This window comes from Callorhinus ursinus, unplaced genomic scaffold (assembly GCF_003265705.2).
Source record: "Callorhinus ursinus isolate GAN/ISIS: 27379988/994484 unplaced genomic scaffold, GSC_fseal_2.0 scaffold18, whole genome shotgun sequence".
NCBI lineage: Eukaryota > Metazoa > Chordata > Mammalia > Carnivora > Otariidae > Callorhinus > Callorhinus ursinus.
The window spans coordinates 31,395,939-31,417,223 of NW_027397080.1; the positions used below are offsets into that span (position 1 = coordinate 31,395,939).

The 21,285-nt window shown below is 39.8% G+C and overlaps 1 protein-coding gene and 1 pseudogene across 3 annotated transcripts; both read left to right on the forward strand.

Annotated features, from left to right (window-relative positions):
- The first annotated feature begins 237 nt into the window (after positions 1–237).
- Positions 238–14,907, forward strand: TNFRSF9 (TNF receptor superfamily member 9). Of its 3 annotated transcripts, none has more exons than XM_025856586.2 (8): positions 238–340; positions 1,065–1,248; positions 1,990–2,097; positions 2,506–2,643; positions 3,084–3,150; positions 5,079–5,209; positions 5,720–5,854; positions 12,987–14,907. In XM_025856586.2, exons 2-8 carry the CDS (start codon positions 1,125–1,127, stop codon positions 13,073–13,075), a joined length of 792 nt encoding a protein of 263 aa, XP_025712371.1. In that variant the 5' UTR covers positions 238–340; positions 1,065–1,124; the 3' UTR covers positions 13,076–14,907. The 3 variants fall into 3 exon arrangements, with proteins under 3 accessions (XP_025712371.1, XP_025712373.1, XP_025712372.1); XM_025856588.2 differs by having other exon boundaries at positions 5,079–5,167; XM_025856587.2 differs by having other exon boundaries at positions 245–303.
- A 4,814-nt stretch (positions 14,908–19,721) lies between these two features.
- Positions 19,722–20,467, forward strand: LOC112812311 (non-histone chromosomal protein HMG-14 pseudogene; annotated as a pseudogene).
- Positions 20,468–21,285: the final 818 nt, after the last annotated feature.

Below are 21,285 nucleotides of genomic sequence, written 5' to 3' on the forward strand. Positions count from 1 at the left end.
CTACTTTAAGTGACAACAGCCTTTCCCAAAGTCATCTGAGAGATGTCCTAACAGTACATAGCTGCTTCCAAGAAATGGCTTGAAGTGCCATTATTGAGGGAGGATGGGGGCTCTAGGGGATTTTGGGGTCAACAAACATCAAATGGGCGATCTCACAGAGGGTGGTGGGGATTTCCCATGAGGCCCCGCCCCCGGCTGAGTCACCAAACCCCTGTGTTTGACTTGCAGCGAGGGAGAGGCAGAACCTCAGTGCTCTGAAGATCAAGGAGTGGAAAGTTCTTCACCAGCACTGAGAATCTCAAGGTTTGTCGTCTGGGACAGTCGGGGTAACGGAGTTGGGGTAAGGATAGCAGCTTTATTCCTTTTCTCCATGGCTAGACTTTTTGCCCTTCTAATTTCTAGTAACTTTTATTCCATAGCCTATTAAATAAAGATCAAGCACCTGGCCCCAAAGAGATTTCTTACTTCTTAGTTTTGTTACTACATGAGCTTCAAATCTCAAAATGGGCAAATATATATCTATCAAGAAAATGTGATCATGAGTTGAACAGAGCAGTGCTTCAACATTTTAGCAACTGGGTGTTGAACTGTTCACATATTGTTCTGACAAAGGGGAAAGAGTAATGAGATATCTCCCCACTGAGCTGAGCTGTTAGGTAAGACTGACAGGTTGTCACTTTAAGAACTCTATCTCAGAGCCAGCAAAGAGCTGCCATTGTTGAAATCTGGATGCTAATGCCAAGTGTCTATGAAAGTCCCTAAAAATTCTTGTTATTGTTATTTCTGCATTTTGGCAAAACATGTTGGAGAGTGCACGCTTAGACTTTGGCAAACCTGCACAAAGCTATGTGTGTAGTCATGTTTGTCTTATCATAGAAGTGTCTTATCATAGAAGTGTCTTATCATAGAAGTGTCTATGTATTTGCACCTTTTCCCTAATATTCCATCATTGTTTCTGAGAAGACCCAAGTTATGGTCTTGTGGATGGCATAGGTAATGGTTGAAATGTAGATAATCCTAAAAGGAGAAACCACCTCATTCTTGGAAATTTTTACCTTTTGCAGAGCGGTATTTGTGAAACCAGCTACTTTGATTAAAACCCTTTTGGAATCTGCTTTGCTCATATGCTGTCTCTGCAAGATTTCACCATGGGCAGTGGCTATTACAACATAGTGGCTACCGTGTTGTTGGTCACGAATTTTGAGAGGACAGGATCAATGCAGGATTCCTGTAGTAAATGCCTAGCTGGTAAGAACCAAATTAACATGCGTGTTTGATCTGTTCTGTTGAACTCATGGTTCAGTGAGTCTAGTAGTCAGGGTTAATGAGTTCTGTTTCAATTATGTTTTTTTAAATTCATTCATTTACAAATATTTCTTGGGTGCTACATCTTAGCTGTGTGAAGAAGGTAGCCATGTCGCTTAATCCCTTGTGCCCCAGCTTTGGCAACTGGGGATGATGAAAGAACCTATCTCATTGCTCTGCTGGGAGGATCCTATGATAGGTTCTGAACAGTGCGTGGCACATGGCAAGACCTCAGTAAATGTCAGCCTTATCTGTGAGGACCTGTGCTCAGACCTGGGGGCACAGCAAGGAATAAGAAGTGGCAGGGGGCTTCACAGAGTGGGGAAAAAGCAGACACATTACATTGTTAGTATACTGATGAAGGATGCCGATCTCCTGAATCCAGTCATATTGATCTCCTGGATCAATCAAGAGAAGTCATTCTTTTTTGTTCAATAGATAAAGGAAACTGTTTTCTTTCTGTTGGTTTGTCTGATGCAATATCTATACTTTGTTATTTGTAATTCTGCTGCTATGCTAAAGGCAATCTTGCAAATGTATAATTAAAAAGTCACTCAAAATAAAGTCACTGTGCCATCTAGAAACTAATCATTGTTTCTTACTCCAGTTTTCTTGTGAACTTCATAATGCTTTGGGCAATTACTATGCATTGTCCAACAGTACACCTATTATCTATCTTCTTAGGTACTTTCTGTGGGAAAAACAAGGGTCAGATCTGCCTTCCTTGTCCTCCAAATAGTTTCTCCAGCACCAGTGGACAAAAGGCCTGTGACATATGCAGGCAGTGTGAAGGTATGATTTAAAAGATGTATGTTGATCCGGGCATGTGTTGGGACGACGGGTTTTTATTCCCTAGTGTGTTGATCTCGGTGGAAAGTGTTAAGTGTTAACTATGCTGGTTCCTCTGTCAAAAGGCAGGTGCAGTAAAATAATTTGTTGTAAAAGCAATAATTTGTAGATTGAGGTTTTAAATATTAGAAGAAACACTCATTTGACCAGAGAGAAGTGTTTAATTAGGAAAATGTAAAAATGTCTTCTACTGAGATTTAAAAAATGAACTTTATGCTCTAAGGTCATTAGGAACATTATAAGAGTGAGCATGGTTTTTGTGGGTTTGTTCAGGATGATTTTTATTGCAGAACATAAATTTGCTTCCTGGATTCAGAGGTCAGCTGTCATGTAACTTGGGAAACTTTGTAGGTGTTTTCAGGACCAAGAAGGTGTGTTCCCCCATCAGCAATGCAGAGTGTGAGTGCATCTCAGGATTCCACTGCTTGGGGGCAGGATGCACCATGTGTGAACCGGATTGTAAACAAGGTCAAGAATTAACCAGAGAGGGTAGGTTTGCTCTTCTTCAATCTAGTGCAAGTCTGTTTATCTAGACATATGTCATTAATTTAGGTCTTGGTCCTTTGAATATAAAGTAAAACATAGATTAATAGAACCTTAAAGTAACATGCAATGAACCACTGAGCCAAGTATACGATATTTACAAAATTATTTTTCAATCAATGGAAATAATTTGAAATCACAACATTTGTTACTCACCAGGATTATGCATTTGCATACATTCTATACATATATATACAATATTCTATGTACAATTAGAATAAAAACTTTAGTCATCTTGGGGTTTCGTTTCAAGAAGCATTGTTGAACAGTCTGTGTAGATTGTATTAAGTTAATGACTTTATTATTATGTAATTATGTTCATCACAGGAAAAGTTATGAAATCATAAAAAATTCCCTTTTTTATTGTTGCTTTAATTTTTATGCAGGTTGTAAAGACTGTCGCTTTGGGACATTTAATGATCAGAAACATGGCTCTTGTCAACCGTGGACAAAGTACGTATAATTTCCTCTTGCTTTCAAAATAGAGAATCTGGATTAACATTTTTGGTTTATTTATTTATTTATTTTTTATAAAGTTTTTTTTTTTTAAAGATTTTCTTTATTTATTTGTTAGAGAGAGAGAGAGAGAGCACAAGCAGGGGGGATGGCAGGGAGAGGAAGAAGCAGTCTCCCCACTGAGCAAGGAGCCCGATGTGGGACTCGATCCCAGGACCCTGGGATCCTGACCTGAGCTGAAGGCAGACGCTTAACCGACTGAGCCACCCAGGTGTCCCTGGGTTAACATTTTTAAAGACAAAGAATGTTATCAATGAAGTTTTAAAAAAATCTCTCTGGGACGCCTGGCTGCCTCAGTCGGTGGAGCATGTGACTCTTGATCTCAGGGTCATGAGTGAAGCCCCACGTGGGCCTATCAAATATAAGCATAGAAGAGCATATGAATGGGCAGTGTGTGAACAGTATGAGGTAGGAGTGATTTGATACAAAGTGGGCATTTTCTCCAGAAATGATGCCCAGAGCATTTAGCTCAGATTTACTAGAACTTTGTTACTGTCTGCCCCAGCTGAGAACAGTCATTCTGTTCTCTTTCCTTCCAATCTCTTTGCTGTCTCTTACCTTTCCTCACTGATCACTCAGCCCATCTTCAAGGGTTCAAGGCCAGCATTGAGGATGACACAAGAATGGTATAAATTATGTTTCCTACCCTCAAAAACACAACACCTACTTGGGCAAACAAGACCATCACAGAAGTAAAACAGCCAACAGCATACATGGGAATATGCCTGTTGACCGGTGTGATCAGGATCAGAGCTACTCAGAGTGTGGTCTGTGGACAGGTGCTGGTCCACGGACAGTTTGTGGTGTCTGTGGCAGGAACACTACACATTCTAAGAGTGAGCGTTTAGAAGTGTGAAAGGCAATTGGCGGAGTTATATGTGTCCATCAACTCTAATAAAAATTGAGGTCTTGTATTTTGTATGCTTTTGTTCTTTTTTTCCATTTGATTTTCTTACTAGAAAATCATTTTGATTAATATTTTCCATTTACATTCTTAGGTGTTACAAAAATATTGGTTTGTACAGATTGGGAAAGTTTTTTTTAAGGTCTTTCAACACAAGTAGTTCAGAGAAGTCAATGAGTCTGCATGGAAAGTGGGATTGAACTGGTTTTGGAAGAAGAGTGGGTTTGCATTAGGTAAAGGGATGAGGGAAAAGACATAGGACAATGGTGATGGTGATGATGGTATGTTGATGGGGATGATGATGATGGTGATGGTGATGATGGTATGTTGATGGGGATGATGATGATGGTGATGATAGCTACCATTTACTGGGATGTGTGGGTCTGGGTTCATAATGTCCAGCCCTACAAGTGTGTCCCTGGGGTCATTCATTTGCTCTTCACAACAGTCCTTGGTGCATGTATTCCTTATTTTACAGATGAGAAAACAAGCTTAGAGAGATTTTCTTAACTTGCCCATGGTCATTCTGCACAGAGACAGACCCTGGGCTCAAACCCTTGTCTGTCTGATGCCAACACATCATAAGGTTAGGAACTCCTAACCGTTGTACTAGGTTGTCTGTCCTTCATATATGCCAGAGATGGTCAAATATGCTTAAGAAATTGAGGGTGAGAGACTAACCAGGCAAAACAGTCTGGGGACAGTTGTGGGACAGGGCTCCCCAGCCTGGGAAGAAAGAAGAATCCAGTTAGGTGGGTAGGATAGGGTGAATTATGGAGAACTGTGAAAGTTAGAGGAAGCCAGTCAGTCAAGTGTATGTTTTCTGTAGTATCTTTATGAACCCAGACCCACACCCTTTTGTCACTAGGTTGCTTTATTGGATGGAAAATGTCAATATTTTTAATTAGAATGACCTGTACCTAAATTAATTATTTGAACTCTTTTCATTGAATGGTCTAAGCTGTTCTTTGGGTGGCAAATCTGTACTTGTGAATGGGACAAAGGAAAGTGATGCAGTATGTGGACCAGCTTCGGCTGACTTCTCTCCAGGTACAACCTCTGCCTCCTCGTCTGCCCCTGCAAGAGATCCAGGTAGCTGGTTCGTTGCTATTGCATCAGAGTGAATGTAGTATGGCTGTTCTGATTGGAATCTAAATCACCCCAATACTGTGATGTCTCACATCTCTGCCTACAATGGGCACCTCCTGCATGCCTTCCTTCTTTTATCCTGGTGTCAAGAAACCCATCAGCTTTTTTTAAGTGTTTGTCATACAATCTGAGACACACATTAGTAAGCAGAACAAGGTGAAACTACCCAGACAAATACTACACCTTTGATAATGTCAAATTAAGGGGATTATGGAGTCCCATATTTTCTATATTCTAGAGAGGCCAAGCTATTTAATTTTTGTGGGTCTCTGGAAAAATTATTTAGGTTTATTTAAAAAAAGTTTTCTTATACGCAAGCAAGTTTATTAGGTTAGAGATGTCCAAGACCCCACTTCTCCTTGTGATTAGGGGTTTACCAATGTAACTATAAAAATAGGTATATTTGCAAAACTGTATATCTGCATGCATTTCTCCTTTTGCTCTTTTTTAAAGGTCACACCCCCCAGATCATCATCTTCTTTCTTGCACTGACGTCGGCTGCCATGCTGTTCCTGGTGTTCTTTCTGGTGCTCCGTTTCTCTGTTCTTAAACATGGCAGAAAGAAACTCCTGTATTTATTCAAACAACGTAAGACCAATATAAACATATTCAATATGAGCTCGTCTGAGACAAGGCTTTTTATAGTAGAAAGGAAAAGTTTCTTTTTTAAAAGATTTTATTCATTCATTTGAGAGAGAAAATGAGAGAGAGAGAGCACATGAGAGGGGGGAGGGTCAGAAGGAGAAGCAGACTCCCCGCTGAGCAGGGAGCCCAATGTTGGACTCGATCCTGGAACTCCAGGATCATGACCTGAACGGAAGGCAGTCGCTCAACCAACTGAGCCACCCAGGCGTCCCAGGAAAAGATTCTTTTTTTGGTTAGTATAGCACAGAGGTTATGTTATCAAGCAGGGGCAATTTTGCCCCCAAGCGGACATTTGGTAATGTCTGGAGACAGTTTTGATGATCACAGCCTTGGGGGTGTGGAGAGCGTCTAGTGAAAGGAGTCAGAGATGTTGCTGAAATTCTACAATGCACAGGAAAACAGTTACCCACCCCCCAAGTTCTCACCAAAATCTCTGATTTAAAGAATTATCCTTCCCGCCTTCACCCCCACCTACAATACAAATGCTTTGCCAAGAGTAGTGATGAGTAATTAGTGAGTTGCAATGAAACTGTAATCCATTTTTTAAATTTTTAGACCATTAAAAAAAAACTTTCTATTTTGAAATAATTATAGGTTTACTGGAAGTTGTAAAGACAGTACAGAAAAGTCTCGTGTTGTTCATGGGGTTACATCTTCTGTAACTAGAGCACAATATGAAAACCAGGCAGTTGACTTTGGCACATTGTGTGTGTCTAGCTGTATGTCGTTTGGTCACATGTGTAGATTGGGGTAACCTCCTGCACAACCAATACAGAAGTATTCTCTCACCACCAGGATCCCCTTCTGCTGGTCCTTTGTGGTCACATACACTCCCTCCCCACTCCCCACTGGCAGCACAAGTCTGTTTTCCGTCTCTACACTTTTTTTTTTTCAAAGATTTTATTTATTTATTTGTCAGAGACAGAGAGAGAGCAAGTACAAGCAGGGGGAGCGGCAGGCAGAGGGAGAAGCAGACTCCTGGCTGAGCAAGGAGCCCAATGCAGGACTTGATCCCAGGACCATGACTTGAGCAGAAGGCAGATGATTAATTGAGTGAGCCACCCAGGTGGCCCCCATCTCTACACTTTTGTCACTTAGAGAATGTTATATAAATAGAAGCACATAATATATAAGTGGATTATAAGCATGTGACCTTTTCAGATTAGCTTTTTTCACTCAGCTTCATGCCACTAAGGTCCACCCAAGGCATGATGTGCTTCAACGGTGGGCTCTTTTTTTTTTTAACCGCTGACCAGTGTTCCATGGCATGGTTGAACCTCAGTTTGTTTGACCATTCACCAACTGAGGGACATTTTGATTGTTTCCAGTTTTTGACTATTGCATATAAAGCCTTTGTGAATAATCGTGTACAGGTTATGTGTGGATGTAAGTTTTCACATTGCTAACATAAAAGCCAGGAGTGCAATTTCTGGGCCATGTGGTTTGTTGTTTTAAGAAACTGCCGAACTACTTTCTGGAGGAGTTGTACCATTTAACGTTCCACCAGTGGCATATGAGTGATCATTTCTCCTCACTCTTGCCAGCATTTTGTACTGCCACAGTTTCTTACCCAGCTGTTCTAAGAGGAATACAGTGATAGCCCACTGTGGTCATTTGCCTTCCCCTAAGGGTCAAACAGCTTTTCACATACTTCTTTTTTTTTTTTTAAGGTTTTATTTATTTGAGAGAGAGAGAGAGAGCGAGAGAGCACAAAACAGGGGCAGCGGGAGAGAAAGAGGGAGAAGCAGGCTCCCCATCTAGCAAGGAGTCCAACCCTGGGATGATGACCTGAGCCAAAGGCAGGTGCTTAACCGACTGAGCCACCCAGGTGCCCCTCACGTACTTATTTTACACCTGTGTATTTTCCTCAGTGAAAGGTTCCTTCATGTCTTTGGTCTATTTTCTAATGGGATTTTTGTCTGTTTTACTGTTGACATTGGAGAGTCCTTGATACCTTCTAGGTCCTTCAGCAGGTGTGGGGTTTGTGTTTCTGCCCACTCTGTACCTTGCCTTTCCCTCCTCTTCATGGAGTCTTCTGCAGAGAAAAAAGTTTTAATTTTGATAAAGTACAATTCGCCAGTTTTTTTCATACATGGAGTCGTGTCTGAGAACTCTTCAAGTCCTGGATCGCAAAGATTTTTATTTTCTCCTTTCTCAATGTTTTACATTTAAATCATGGTTTATTTTTAGTTAAGTGTTGTGTAAGGTGTGAGAGGTTTAGGTCAAGGATTTTTTTTTTTTTTTTTTTTTGCTTTCAATGTCCAATTGCTCCAGCGTCACTTGTTGAAAACATTATTCTTCCTCTACTGAATTGTTTTTGTGGCTTTCTCGAAAATCAGTTAATTATACTTGTGTGGGGGCTATTTCTGGTTTTTCCCTTTTGTTCCACTGTTCTGTGTGTTTATTCTCTGCCAGTACCACACTGTCGTGATTACTGTGGCTATAAAACTGGTCTTGAAAGTAGGTAGGGGGTAGATGGATTTTTCCTGCTTTATTCTTCTTTTTCAACATTGTTTTAGCTATTTTACTTCCTTTGCATTTCCATATAAATTTTTAGGACAATCTTATCTGTATCTACAAGAAGTCAGCTGGGATTCTGAAAGCAACTGTGGTAAACCTGTATATTAATTTGGTGAGAATTGATGTCTTTACTATGTTAAGTATTTATGTCTTAACATAGTAAAGACATTTCTTTTATTTCTTTTTCTTTTATTTCTTTCATCAGCATTTTGTGGTTTTCAGCATACCAATCCTGTACATATTTTGTTAAATTTAGGCCTTAGCATGTACATTTTTTTAAGAACTGCAAATGGTATTTTATATTAAATTTTGGCTTCCAGCTGTTCGTTGAGAGAGAGAGAGAGAGAGAGAGAGTTGTTATTCTATAAGAGTATAGTTGATTTTCATAGATTGATCTTGTATTCTGTGATCTTGCTGAACTTGCTTATTAGTTCTAGGAGCATGTTGTAAATTCCTTGGGATTTTACATGGACTATAATGTCATCTGCAAATAGAGACAGTTTCATTTTTTCTTTTCCAATCTGCATTTCTTTTTTTTCTTTTTCTTGACTTTATGTTGGCTAGAACTTCCAGCACTATGTCAAATAAAGTGTGGTCAGAGTGAATATCCTTGCCTCACTTCTAATCTTAGGTAAAAATCATTCAGTCTTTCACCAGTATGATGTAAGCAATAGGTTTTTAGTAGATCTTCTTTATCAAGTTGAGGAAGTCCCTCCTCTGGTGTTTAATTTTGTCAAGTGCTTTTTCTGCATCAATTGATATGATCATGTGACTTTTCTTCATCAGCCTAAGATGGTGGATTACATAGATTCATGTTTGAATATTGAACCAGCCTTGCATCCCTAGACTAAATTTCACTTGGTCATGGTATATAATTCTTTTTATATACTGCTTAATTCTATTTGTTAATATTTTGTTAAGAATTTTTGTAGCTACATTAACATGAGGGATAGTGGTCTATGTTTTTTTTTTTTTCCTAGAATTGTCTTTGTCTGGTTTTGGTATCAGACTAATACTGGCTTCCTCAAATAAGTTGGGACGTGTTCCTTCTTTATTTGCTGGAAGAGAGTGTGTAGAGTGATGTTAATTCTTCTTTAGATAGTTGGTAGAATTCTCTAGTGAAACTATCTGGACCTGAAGATTTTCTTTTTGGAGATTTTTAATTACAAAATCAATTTCCTTAATAATATTAGGATATTATTAATATCTAATAACTACTTCATAGTGAGCAAGTTGTGATCATGTTTTTTGAGGAATTTGTCCATTTCCTTGAAATTGTGAAATGTATGTGTTTAAGTTATTCATAGTATTCCCTTATTATCTACTTAATTCTCCAAATATATTTGTGAGCTTGTGTATTTCCCTTTTCAGTTTTGTCAGGTTCAGCTTCACTTTTTTTTTTTTAAAGATTGATTGATTGATTGATTGATTTGACAGAGACACAGCAAGAGAGGGAATATAAGCAGGGGGAGTGGGAGAGGGAGAAGCAAGCTTCCCGCTCAGCAGAAAGCCCGATGTGGGGCTTGATCCCAGGACCCTGGGATCATGACCTGAGCCGAAGGCAGACGCTCAATGACTGAGCCACCCAGGCGCCCCCAGCTTCACCTGTTTTGCAGCTTGATTGATGTACACACATTTAGAATTGCTAAATACTGGGTAAATACTGGTCTTCTGGGTAAATTGACTTTTTTAAAATTAAAATTATGAAAGTTCCCTCTCTGTGCTGATAATTTTTTTTGCTCTGAAATCTACTTTATCTGATATTAATATAGCCCTGCTTTAAAAAATTAATATATACATGGTATACCTTTTTGCATTCTTTTACTTTCAACCCAACTATATTTTATATTTTTATAAAGATTTTATTTATTTATTTGAGAGAGGGAAAGAGAGAGAGTGTGCATGAACACGAGTGGGGGAGGGGCAGAGGGAGAGGAAGAGAGAGAATCTTTAAAAAAATTTTTTTTTATTATTAACATATAACGTATTATTTGTTTCAGGGGTACAGGTCTGTGATTCATCAGTCTTACACAATACACAGCACTCACCACAACACATACCCTCCCCAATGTCCATCACCCAGCCACCCCATCCCTCCCACCCCCACCACTCCAGCAAGCCTCAGTTTGTTTCCTGAGATTAGGAGTGAAAGAGAGAATCTTAAGAGGACTCCACACTGAGTGCAGAGTCAGACACAGGGCTTGATCTCACGACCCTGAGATCATGACTTGAGCTGACACCAAGAGTCAGATGCTTAACCAACTGAGTCACCCAGGCGCCCCCATTTTATACTTGAAGTGAATTTCTTGTAGACAACATATAATGGTCACTCTACTAATCTCTGTCTTTTAGTTGGTATATTTAAACCATATATATTTAATGTAATTATTTATATGGTAGAGCTTAAGATACTATTTTATTTTTTCTTTTCTGTTTGCTTTCTCTGGTTTTCATTTCTCTACATTCCTGGGATTACCTGAACATTTTTTAGAAATCCACTTCGATTTGCCTATGGTTTTTTTTTAGTGTATCTCTTTGTATAACTCTTGTCATGGCTGCTCTATTTATTATCATAATTTATCCATCTGCTAGTATCAACATTATAACACTTTGAATGAAATATAAAAATATTACCTCCCTTTGCATCTTTTTAAACTCCTCCAATTTATAATATACTTATCTTAAATATTACCACTACATACTTTGAGAACCATATTAGACACTGTTATAATTTTTGCTTCAACTGTCAAACAAAATTTGGAAAACTCAAGGGAAGGAAAGTTTATTGTATCTACCCATATATTTGTTCATTCTTTTTTTCTTTATTCCTTCCTGATGTTCCAAGATTCCTTCTTTTATCATTTCTCTTCTATTTAGACAATTTCCTTTTAGCCATTTTTTTAGGGTAGGCCTTCTGGTGACAAATTCTCTCAATTTTTCATCTGTGAATGTCTTGATCGCCCCTTCATTCCTGAAAGATATTTTCACCAGGTATTGAATTTGGGCTTCCAGGAGTTGTCACCAGCCTTTCTGGTTAGACCGGGCTGGAAGACATTCTCCACAGCAGCTGGAGCTGTGATTCAGCTCCTTGCCTGGGCATGGGCAAACCAGGCTATATAGTGGGCAGATCTGAATCAGGCAGATTTACACTCCATCAACTACCTTAGTCAGGGTGAACCCTCAACTTGGCTCTGCAGATAAACAAAGCTACTGGTTGGGATTGCTACTTGGACTCTGCAAATATGTACTCAGTCTGCCAAGATCTGTGTGCTGGTTGCTGCAAGCTCCTCTCCCTTCTCCATCACAGTCAGATTGCCAGTGGTTGGACGCTGCAGATTCCCCTGCCTTTCCTGTAGTGCAAGATCAGACTAGGAGCTCCCGTAAAGGGACCCCAATGCTGGGAGAAGCTGGAAGTTCCCTTTGGGTCCTCTTTTCCCACTGGAGGAGCCAGAGGCTTGGGAAGATCTGTCTGTGTGGTGCTGTCCTTGCCTGCAGGAGGGGCAATGTGGTCAATGGTAACTGCTTCTCTTACCCTCCTAAAACAGTCTGTCTTGGTCTCTGTGATGCAGAGGTGGGGGTGCTCCAGCCTCATCCCCATGTTCTAAGATTCTGTCAGTGGTGTCTTGTTCTTGAATAGTTCTTAGTTGTTCTTATAAAGGAGACCAAAGTTGGGAACAAACTATGTTGCCCTCTTGTGATGTCACTCCCCTTGATTATTTTTTTTACAGCAAGAAGCATGTAATATCTTAATATTAGGCACTTTTGCTTTGTTGGGCTATAAAAAAAAATCTGTTTAAGATGAAAAGTTGCTCAGGGCTGGGTGACTCAGTCAGTTGAGGGTCCAACTCTTGATTTTGGCTCAGGTCATGATCTCAGGGTCCTGAGATTGAGCCACATTGGGCTCCATACTCAGCACAGAGTCTTCTTGACCCTCTCCCTCTGCTCCTCACCCCCCAAACCCCGCTTGCGCGTACACACACACACACACACACTCTCTCTCTCAAATAAATAAATAAAATATTGGGGAAAAAAGGATGAAAATTTGCTCAGCAGTAACACAAATACTTCACCCTAACATGTAAAAGGAAACTAGGAAATTAATGTACAAATCAATTATTTAATTGCCGATAGATGGAAGTAGTGGCAGTATTTTAATATCTTGGTGTCATAAGCATTTCATTCAAAAGAAACTGTCTAGTGTGTAATCTGAGTAACCCTCAAGACTAGAATCCATACTGCTGAATTGAAACTATGGTTACGTTCGGGATATGACCAATTTTGTGCTATAGTGATTCATGCTCAAGTTTTTAGCCATCATACAAAATAAAGAAAATCATTTTTCAGGACCAATAAGAGTAATTGGTAAGAAGAAATTGTAAATAATCCTGAGAAAAAACTCCTACTTGCTATCGTCTCTCTTATTGATAAACTTGTTCAAATTAGAGTTGAGCGTGGTTGTGACTAGAGATGTCCTGTGACTGTGATTTACAGAAACTGGATGTTAAATGGCTAAAACAAACCGCAAAAGACAAGTTGTTTTTAAATTACTTTTCAGCATTTGTGAGGCCAGTACAAACTGCTCAAGAGGAAGATGCCTGTAGTTGCCGATTTCCAGAAGAAGAAGAAGGAGAATGTGAGCTGTAAAGCAGAAATCCAAAACTCCACTGGGACTGTCTTGAGAAGGATTACAGGAGAAACATGAAGGATCCCACCATCATATCTTTTTAAATTGAAGACACTCGTCCTAGATAAGACTCAGGATTACCCCCAAATTTTTTCAAATACCGACAGGTTAGCCTTTAAAAAATGTACCCCTTTTAGCACATGTATGGGACAGAGCTTGTGGGAAAGGGGCATTTTCTAGATAATGCTTAATAGGCTTCAGCTAGTTTGTTTTTGAAATCCAAAGAGAATTATACTTAAAATTACATCACATAGGATAATGGCCCAGCTAAAATGATAGCTAAAAATCAATTCCATTTTGTGTGTGTGTGTGCTAATATAACATATGACAAAAAGCCATAAGATGCAGGAAATACCCCCAACCAAACTTTCCATTGGTTCGGATATTCAAGACAATGAGCTCTACTGATATGAGGGGAGAAATTATGACAGTGCCCAGATTTGAGGTCAAGGGAAAAATATCTCAGACCTTGAGGGAGAGTTTTGGAAAGAGTTCCAATGTCTTTGCACATTTTGTGGTCCCCCCCATCTTTGTATCTTCTGCTTTGTATTGCTCCTCTCTGAACCAGGGCTTACGTTTTGCTTCTTTGTTGTTTAGATTTTTTTTATTTATTATTGAAGTATAATCGACAATGTTATATTAGTTTCAGGTGTACAACATAGAGGCTCCACAATTCTGTACATTACTCAGTGCTCACCGTGATGAGTATTGTCCCCATCTGTCCCCATATGGCGTTATTACAGTATTATTGACCGTATTCCCGATGCTGTACTTTTCATCTCTGTGACTTGTTTATTTTAGAATTAGAAGTTTGTGTCTCTTAATCCCCTTCATCTGTTTTGCCCATTTTAAAAAATTGGCTTATGTGTTTTCGATTCTTAGGAACATTAAAAATAATATCTGGCACATACACTAAATAAATGGAAGAAGTGGGAATGAACAATCATAGAATGAAGTCCCATGAACCCATAGCCCAACCAGAGGACTAGAGCGGAGTTGTCAAACTTCCACAGGCCAGATATTAGGGGTCATGTGTCTCTGGATGGCTTATGAGCTAAAAATGATTTTTACATGTTTAAATAGTTAAAAACAAATCAAAAGAAGACTAATATCTAATGACATGAAAAAGTATGTAAAATTCAAATTTCAGAGTCCATAAATAAAGTTTTATTGGAACAAACAACCATACTCAGGTGGCTTTTGGGTTACAACAGCAGATTTGAGTAGAGACAAAACACTGTAAGGCCCACAAAGCCTGCAATATTGAACATCTGACCCTTCATAGGGTCAGAGTCAAGGTCAACCACCATCTGTGTGTTGCTTCCCTCCCTCATCTGCCTACCTCCCCACCTTGCCCCCAGGCACGCTCTCTCAGGAAGGTCAATTTGATCCATTCCCTTGCTTAAAAAAAGAATCATTGCTCATATATTTATGAGCAATGTTATTTAATTTTGCTTGTTTTTGAGCTTCATGAAACTATGTTATTTAATTTTGCTTATTTTTGAGCTTTATGAAAATGGTATTATGCTGTATGTGACTTGCTTTATTTTTTTTGTGACTTGCTTTAATCACTCAAAATTCTATTTATAAAGACTCATTCATGTTATTGTGTATAACTAGAATACATTCTTTCTGATGATTGTATCATTTTACAAATATACCATAATTTATCGATCCATTCTGAACCAAAGGACGTTTGAGTTGTTTCCAGGTTTTTTTGCAATTATAGACAATGTTGATATGAATGTTCTTTTGTGTGTGTCTTGTGGAAATGTCTCTAGGGAAACTTCCTTAGAGTGAAATTTCTGGGTCTTAGGGCACATGAATGTTCAACCTTATGAGCTAAGTTATGCAGAAATAAAAAATGACCCTCCTTACCCACCCCCACCTCCAATCTTAATGGACTACAGCAAAACAACAGAGATGCAGAGATGCATTTCTTGCTGTCATCACATGCTGGCCGTGCCTCTGTCCCACATTATGTCACTTGGGTTTAGGTGGAAGGAGCAGCTTCCACTTGGAATGCTGGGCGTCTCATGGCAAAGGGGTACCGGCCACTTTGCTCACAGCTGGTTGGCTAGATTCTAACCTTTAGAGCAAGTCACACAGTGAAGCTGTGCATCAACGGGGTGGAAGGCCTAATCTTCACCCAGGGAGGACCAGAAAATATGCCTGAACAATAAGAAGTCCGCTGTGGTGCTGAACTGCTTTTCAGAACAGTGGTTCTAAGTCATGCACCTGTCAGCCTCACTGAATCCCATCCTTGCTACCCTCCAAGATCGTCAGACTCTTAACTTTGCCCATCTAGTGGGTTTAAGAGGGCATCTCACTGTGGTCTAATTTTGCATTTCCCAAATTACTAATGAGCATCTTGTCGCATGTTCTTATATCATTTGTGTTTCTTTTTGTGAAACGCTTGCTCATGTTTTTTGCACATTTTTTAAAAAGATTTATTTGAGAGAAAGAGAGCATCCATGGAGGGGCAGAAGGGGAGGAAGAGGAGAGAGAATCCTCAAGCAGGCTCTCTCCTGAGCACAGAGCCCGCTCATCCCATGACCTTGAGATCATGACCTGAGCTGAAATCAAGAGTCAGAGGCTTAACCTACTGTGCCACCCAGGCGCCCCATTTTCCACTCATTTTTAAAAACTTGGTTGTCTTTTTCTTATTGGTTCATAGTTCTTCATATATTCTAGATAATAATCTTTGGTCACTTGTATATGTTATAAATATCTGCTTTGTTTGTAATCTTTTTCTCTTTTACATTGTGGCTTTTTCAGTCTTTCTAGTAATAAGCAAAAAATTTCTTACCTTAATTTGGTTAAATGTACAGCTCATTTCTTATATAGTTAACACTTTTTTTCTTTCCTGATTAAAGAAGCCCCTCCCTGCCCCAGTATCATAAAGATACTTTCTCACCTTTTATTCTGAAAGTTTTAAGTGTCTATTTAAGTCTAAACTATCAAGAACTGGCTATTGCATGTGTTGTGAGGTCGTGGTCCAACTGTGAGTTCTGTGTGCAGGTAACCACTAGACCCAGTGCCATTTATTCCATGGTCCTTTTCCCTGCGGATCTACACCACCACCTCTGTCCTTCACTGAGTTTCCACATGTCCTTGCATCCATTCCTAGGCTCTCTGTTCTGTTCCATTGGTCAAGGAGTCTGTGCCCATGCAAATACCACACTGTCTTTGTTACAGCAGCTTTATAAAAGCTCTTGATACCTGGTAGGACAAATATTTAATTTAATGTCCCATAAAATTTTATAGTTTCTCCAGAAGTTTGCGCATCATTTATTAGATTTATTTCTAGGTACCTTGCTTTGTGTTTGCTTCTTATTTTATAATTTTTATTTATTATTTATTTTTTAAAAGTGGACCCCATGCCCAATGTGGGGCTTGAACTCACAATCCTGAGATCAAGAGTTGCACGCTCTACTGACTGAGCCAACCAGGCACCCCATGTTTGCTTTTTAGGTGGTTTTGTTTGTTGTCAGAGTATAAAGATGTAGTTGATTTGCTTATATTAGTTCATAGCCAGTCTCCTTGTTAAACTTTTTTATTATTTCTGATAGAATGTATGTAGATTCTTTTGGGTTTTCTGTTCAATCATGTTATTTGTTATAATAATAGTTTCTTCCTTTTCTAATCCTTTGTTTTTTATGTCTTTTCTGCTTGACTTAGTGCTGGGTCTTGCAGGGCAATGTAATAGTCTTTTCCATCTTATTTATAGGGGATATTTTCAGGAAATTTTTTTTTAAATATACTTCATCAGGTTAAGTTCCCTTCTGCTCCTGGCTTGTGAAGAGGGTTAGTTTTTATTTTTAAATTATGAATGCGTATTGAATTTTACCAAATGATTTTTCTGGGGGAGAAAAGAATAATTTGCTGATGAGTCAGTCAGTGATTCTATCATCTTTGACTTGGATCTGAACTTCAGCCACAGTCCAAGAAAATTACTGCCTGAAAGAAATATAATGTAATAATAGGTATTTCTGTTTTTCTCCCTTCTTTAAAGGATGCATTTTTTTTAACACTTTGGTGTATGATTTAATTATATGTGCTCAGAAAAAATTTGTTGTTTTAATTTAAAAAGATCCAGTACCTTCATTTTTCTTTGAATCTTGTGGATTTCCAGTGCCACTTCAAGATCAAGGCTGGGGTAGAAATTCTAATGTGGCTTTCCCTCTCAGCTTTGGGCACCTGGTGTGTAATTCTCTGTGGTCCATTACCCACATACACAAAAGGATTGGTCATGCTCTACCATCTTGGGTCACCCTCGCTAACTCAACTAAACTCATTTGTCCCAGATTAGAAACACAGGAAGTCCAGTTTATTCTGTGTTTATTACTCAGACTGTATGATACTTTTATCATGGTATATTTTGTTATAACGTATAAAACTTATAAATGAAAAACAAAGGAATTTGGGGTAAGAGTCACTTTCCCCCTAAATGACAGTTAACAAAGAAAGAAAACCAAGACAGACTAATACGATCCCCCTTGGGGATTAATTTAGGAATCTGATAGTTAAGTTTGATAGAAATGAGTGTGTATTTTTACAAAAATAAATGAGCATATTTAGGGGTGTACACATTGGAAACAGTTTTCTAAATGCTTAAAAGCAAGCTTAGGTTACTTCTGAAACAAATTTTTCTTTTCTTTTCTGGAGGAAGGCATCATTCTGATGGAAACTTTTGATATGAGGGGCATATGGCTGCTAAAGTGGGTGTCTTACTTCTGTGCAGAGCAGACCTTTCCATTTGTGGGTGAGAAGTACCCATGGACCTCAGTTTGGGTGCATTATATGTGGTCTGTGTGTGATGGGGTGGGGAGACTGGTCATTACCAATGTTTTTTAAAAAAGGGCTCTATAATAAAAACACAAAGCTATCATTTTCACAGAAAAAAGAATATCTAAGAAAAGAGCTTTTTTTTTTTTTTTTTTAAAACCCTTCATATTACTATGGTAGCATCAAATCGTAAATGCTAATCATGAAATACCATGCCATTCTTTGTAAACCATGGAAGCAGACTTTAGTGCCAGGGTATGTGAAAGATTTAGAGTTTGGGATTTCTTGCTCCCAACATTTTAGTTACATAAAAATGAACGTTACTTTTTTTTTTATCAATATAGATTCTGATAGCTGTATCTCAAATGAATTGTCATTGAAACCTTTCAAATATGTCTCTTACAAATTCATTGAAGAGGCTGATGCTGACTCTGAAATACAGATCACCCCTCCACTGAACTAGCATCCCTCCAGTGCTCTGCACCAGGCACCATGTGAGGGCACAGAGATTAAGGACCCACTGCCCACCTGAGGGCTTTGAGTCCAGGAGACTGACCGGTACAACCTGAGAAGAGACATAGTGTCACCAAGACTTACTGTGTGCCAGGAATACCATTGTGAAAGTAGTTGGAAGGGGTCTCCCAGCCTGGTAGGGAGACAGTTGTTGTGATGGGGTGGAGGTGGGGCTCTGTGTGGTGGGAGGCCAGCTCAAGAAGGGGTGGAGGGAGGAGGGAAGGCTTTGGGGGGGTGAGGAGGAGTTATCTACTCCCAGTGTGTGTTTCCCAGAAGGAGCAAAGGGCCCAGGCAAAGGGGAGGGAAGGTGAGGGTTGGGGACTGAGAGCAGATGAAGGAAGCTGCAGGGCCAGCAGGGAACACATACCCAGATTTTATAGGCTATGTTGGGAAGCTTGGATTTTAAACTGTGGACACTGACTTCGGAACCAGGGAAGGGATTTGATTAGATTTGTACTTGGGAAAGAGCTCCCTGGTTATAGTCAGGAAAATGGATTAATGAGAGGCAAGACTGGACTCCAAGCCAGATGAAGGGGTTCCTGCAGGAGTCAGGGTGAGCCTTTTGGGGTGCAGCTCCTGGTTTCTGACCTGGGCAGCTGGGGGGAATGGTGTGTAGGCAGAGCCAAGGCCCTGCAGGAGATGCTGGGGCAGGAAGGAGCTGGTTCAGTGTCAGCATGGACCCTAGGGGTGCCCGGCATAGGGCCAAGTTGGTGGTGGGAGAGAGGGACAGGGAAAGTGGTCTTGCAGAGGCCGGGGTAGGGTCTCCTGAATCCAGTAGGTGAAAGAAGAGTCAGGATGGCCAAGGTCAACAAGAGGCCAGGAAGTGACAATAAAACATACTTTAGGTTTAGCAACAAGACAGTCACCTTACTGGAAGGCCTTGCGAGGGAGTGTTAACTGTGAAAGCCAAGCCCTGGGACGGAGAAAGTCATGGAGAGTGACAGCAAATGCACTCACACTTTTCAAGATTCAGACAAAAGAAAGGAGATGGTGTGAGACCTAGGGGCTGCCCGTGATCTTGGGTAGAGAATCACATAAAACAGGGGATGCCCAATGAAATCCAATCTTCAGAGAAACAATAATTTCTCAGTATAAATATGCCCCAGGCAGCATTTGGAACATGCTTTTACTAAAAATTATCTGTTGTTTATCTGAAATTCAAATTTACCTGGGAGTTCTGTATATTTATTTGCTGATTTTGGCAAACCTAGTGATGGGGGAGTACAGTTGATTCTTGAAAAATGTAGGAGTTTAGGGGCACCCAACCCTCTGTGCCCCCAGTTAAAAACCTGCCTATAGGGGTCGCAGCAGCTCGGGCGGCGGGAGGAGCGGTAGCGGCCAGGCAGCCCAGCTTCGCGAAGGGTCTCGGCGCGCCGCGGCCCGCAGGCACCCGGCACGCGCCCGCCCCGCCGCCACGATGCCCAAGAGGAAGGTCAGCTCCGCCGAGGGGGCGTCGAAGGAGGAGCCCAAGAGGAGGTCGGCGAGGTTGTCAGCTAAACCTGCTCCTGCAAAAGTGGAAACGAAGCCAAAAAAGGCGGCAGGAAAGGATAAATCTTCAGACAAAAGAGTGCAAACAAAGGGGAAAAGGGGAGCAAAGGGAAAACAGGCTGAAGTGGCTAACCAAGAAACGAAAGAAGACTTACCTGCAGAAAACGGAGAAACTAAAAATGAGGAGAGTCCAGCCTCCGATGAAGCAGGAGAGAAAGAAGCCAAGTCTGATTAATACCATAAACCATGTCTTATCAGCGGTCCCTGTCGCCCTTCTTGTACAATCCAGAGGAATATTTTTATCAACTATTTTGTAAATGCAAGTTTTTTAGTAGCTCTAGAAACATTTTTAAGAAGGAGGGAATCCCACCTCATCCCATTTTTTAAGTGTAAATGCTTTTTTTTAAGAGGTGAAATCATTTGCTGGTTGTTTATTTTTTGGTACAACCAGGAAATAGTGGGATATTGAATGTGGGAGGCTTTGATTGTCTTGGGTGTCAGCTCAACATTCCATAGCTGGGGTAGTTTTTATATCCTATAATACCAAGCATACTAAATGGCAATTTGGAGTCGGTCGTGCATTTACTATGTCTTGAATATTTTAAATTACTTCTATTCCCATGTTGTTTTTGGTAGAATTGTTTCCTAAAGAAAACCACTCCTAGATCTTGGCTCTCCCGGTCCGAATTCTTGTGCACTCTGTAACATCTTGGTCGTTGTAGTCCGGTTTTCCTAGTAACTGTTAATGTGCTGTGCAAGATTGAGGATCTGAGTATGTAGTATATATGATATTAAATTGTGAATTAATGGGACTTAATGTAACAGTGTATCAGCATTTGAAGATCTTGGTACTTGATATACTGTTAAGGAAAATTTGCCTCCAAATTTTAAGCTGGAAGGTCACTGGAATAACTTTTAGAAAAGAATCACAACTACATGTTTTTTTTAGATTTTCGGTACGTATGTTAAGAATTGTGTACAAATTGAAACGTCTGTACTGATCCTCAACCAATAAAAAATTAAGAATTTAAAAAAAAAAACCTGCCTATAATTTTGGACTCCCCCAAAACTTAACTACTAACAATCTACTATTGTCCAGAAGCCTTAAGGATAACAACACAGTCAATTAACACATATAGTAAATGTTATGTGTATTATATGCTGCATTCCTACAATAAAGTAAGCCAGAGAAAATAAAAAGTCAAGAAAATTACAAGGAACAGAAAATACATTTATAGTACTGTATTTATGGGAAAAAAATCCGTATATAAGTGGACCCACACAGTTCTAACCGGTGTTCTCTTTATCACTATATGTTGCCAGCTTACTTACAATATGTCTTGGTGCCAGTCGGCTTCTGTTGATTTTGATGGGTCTTCTC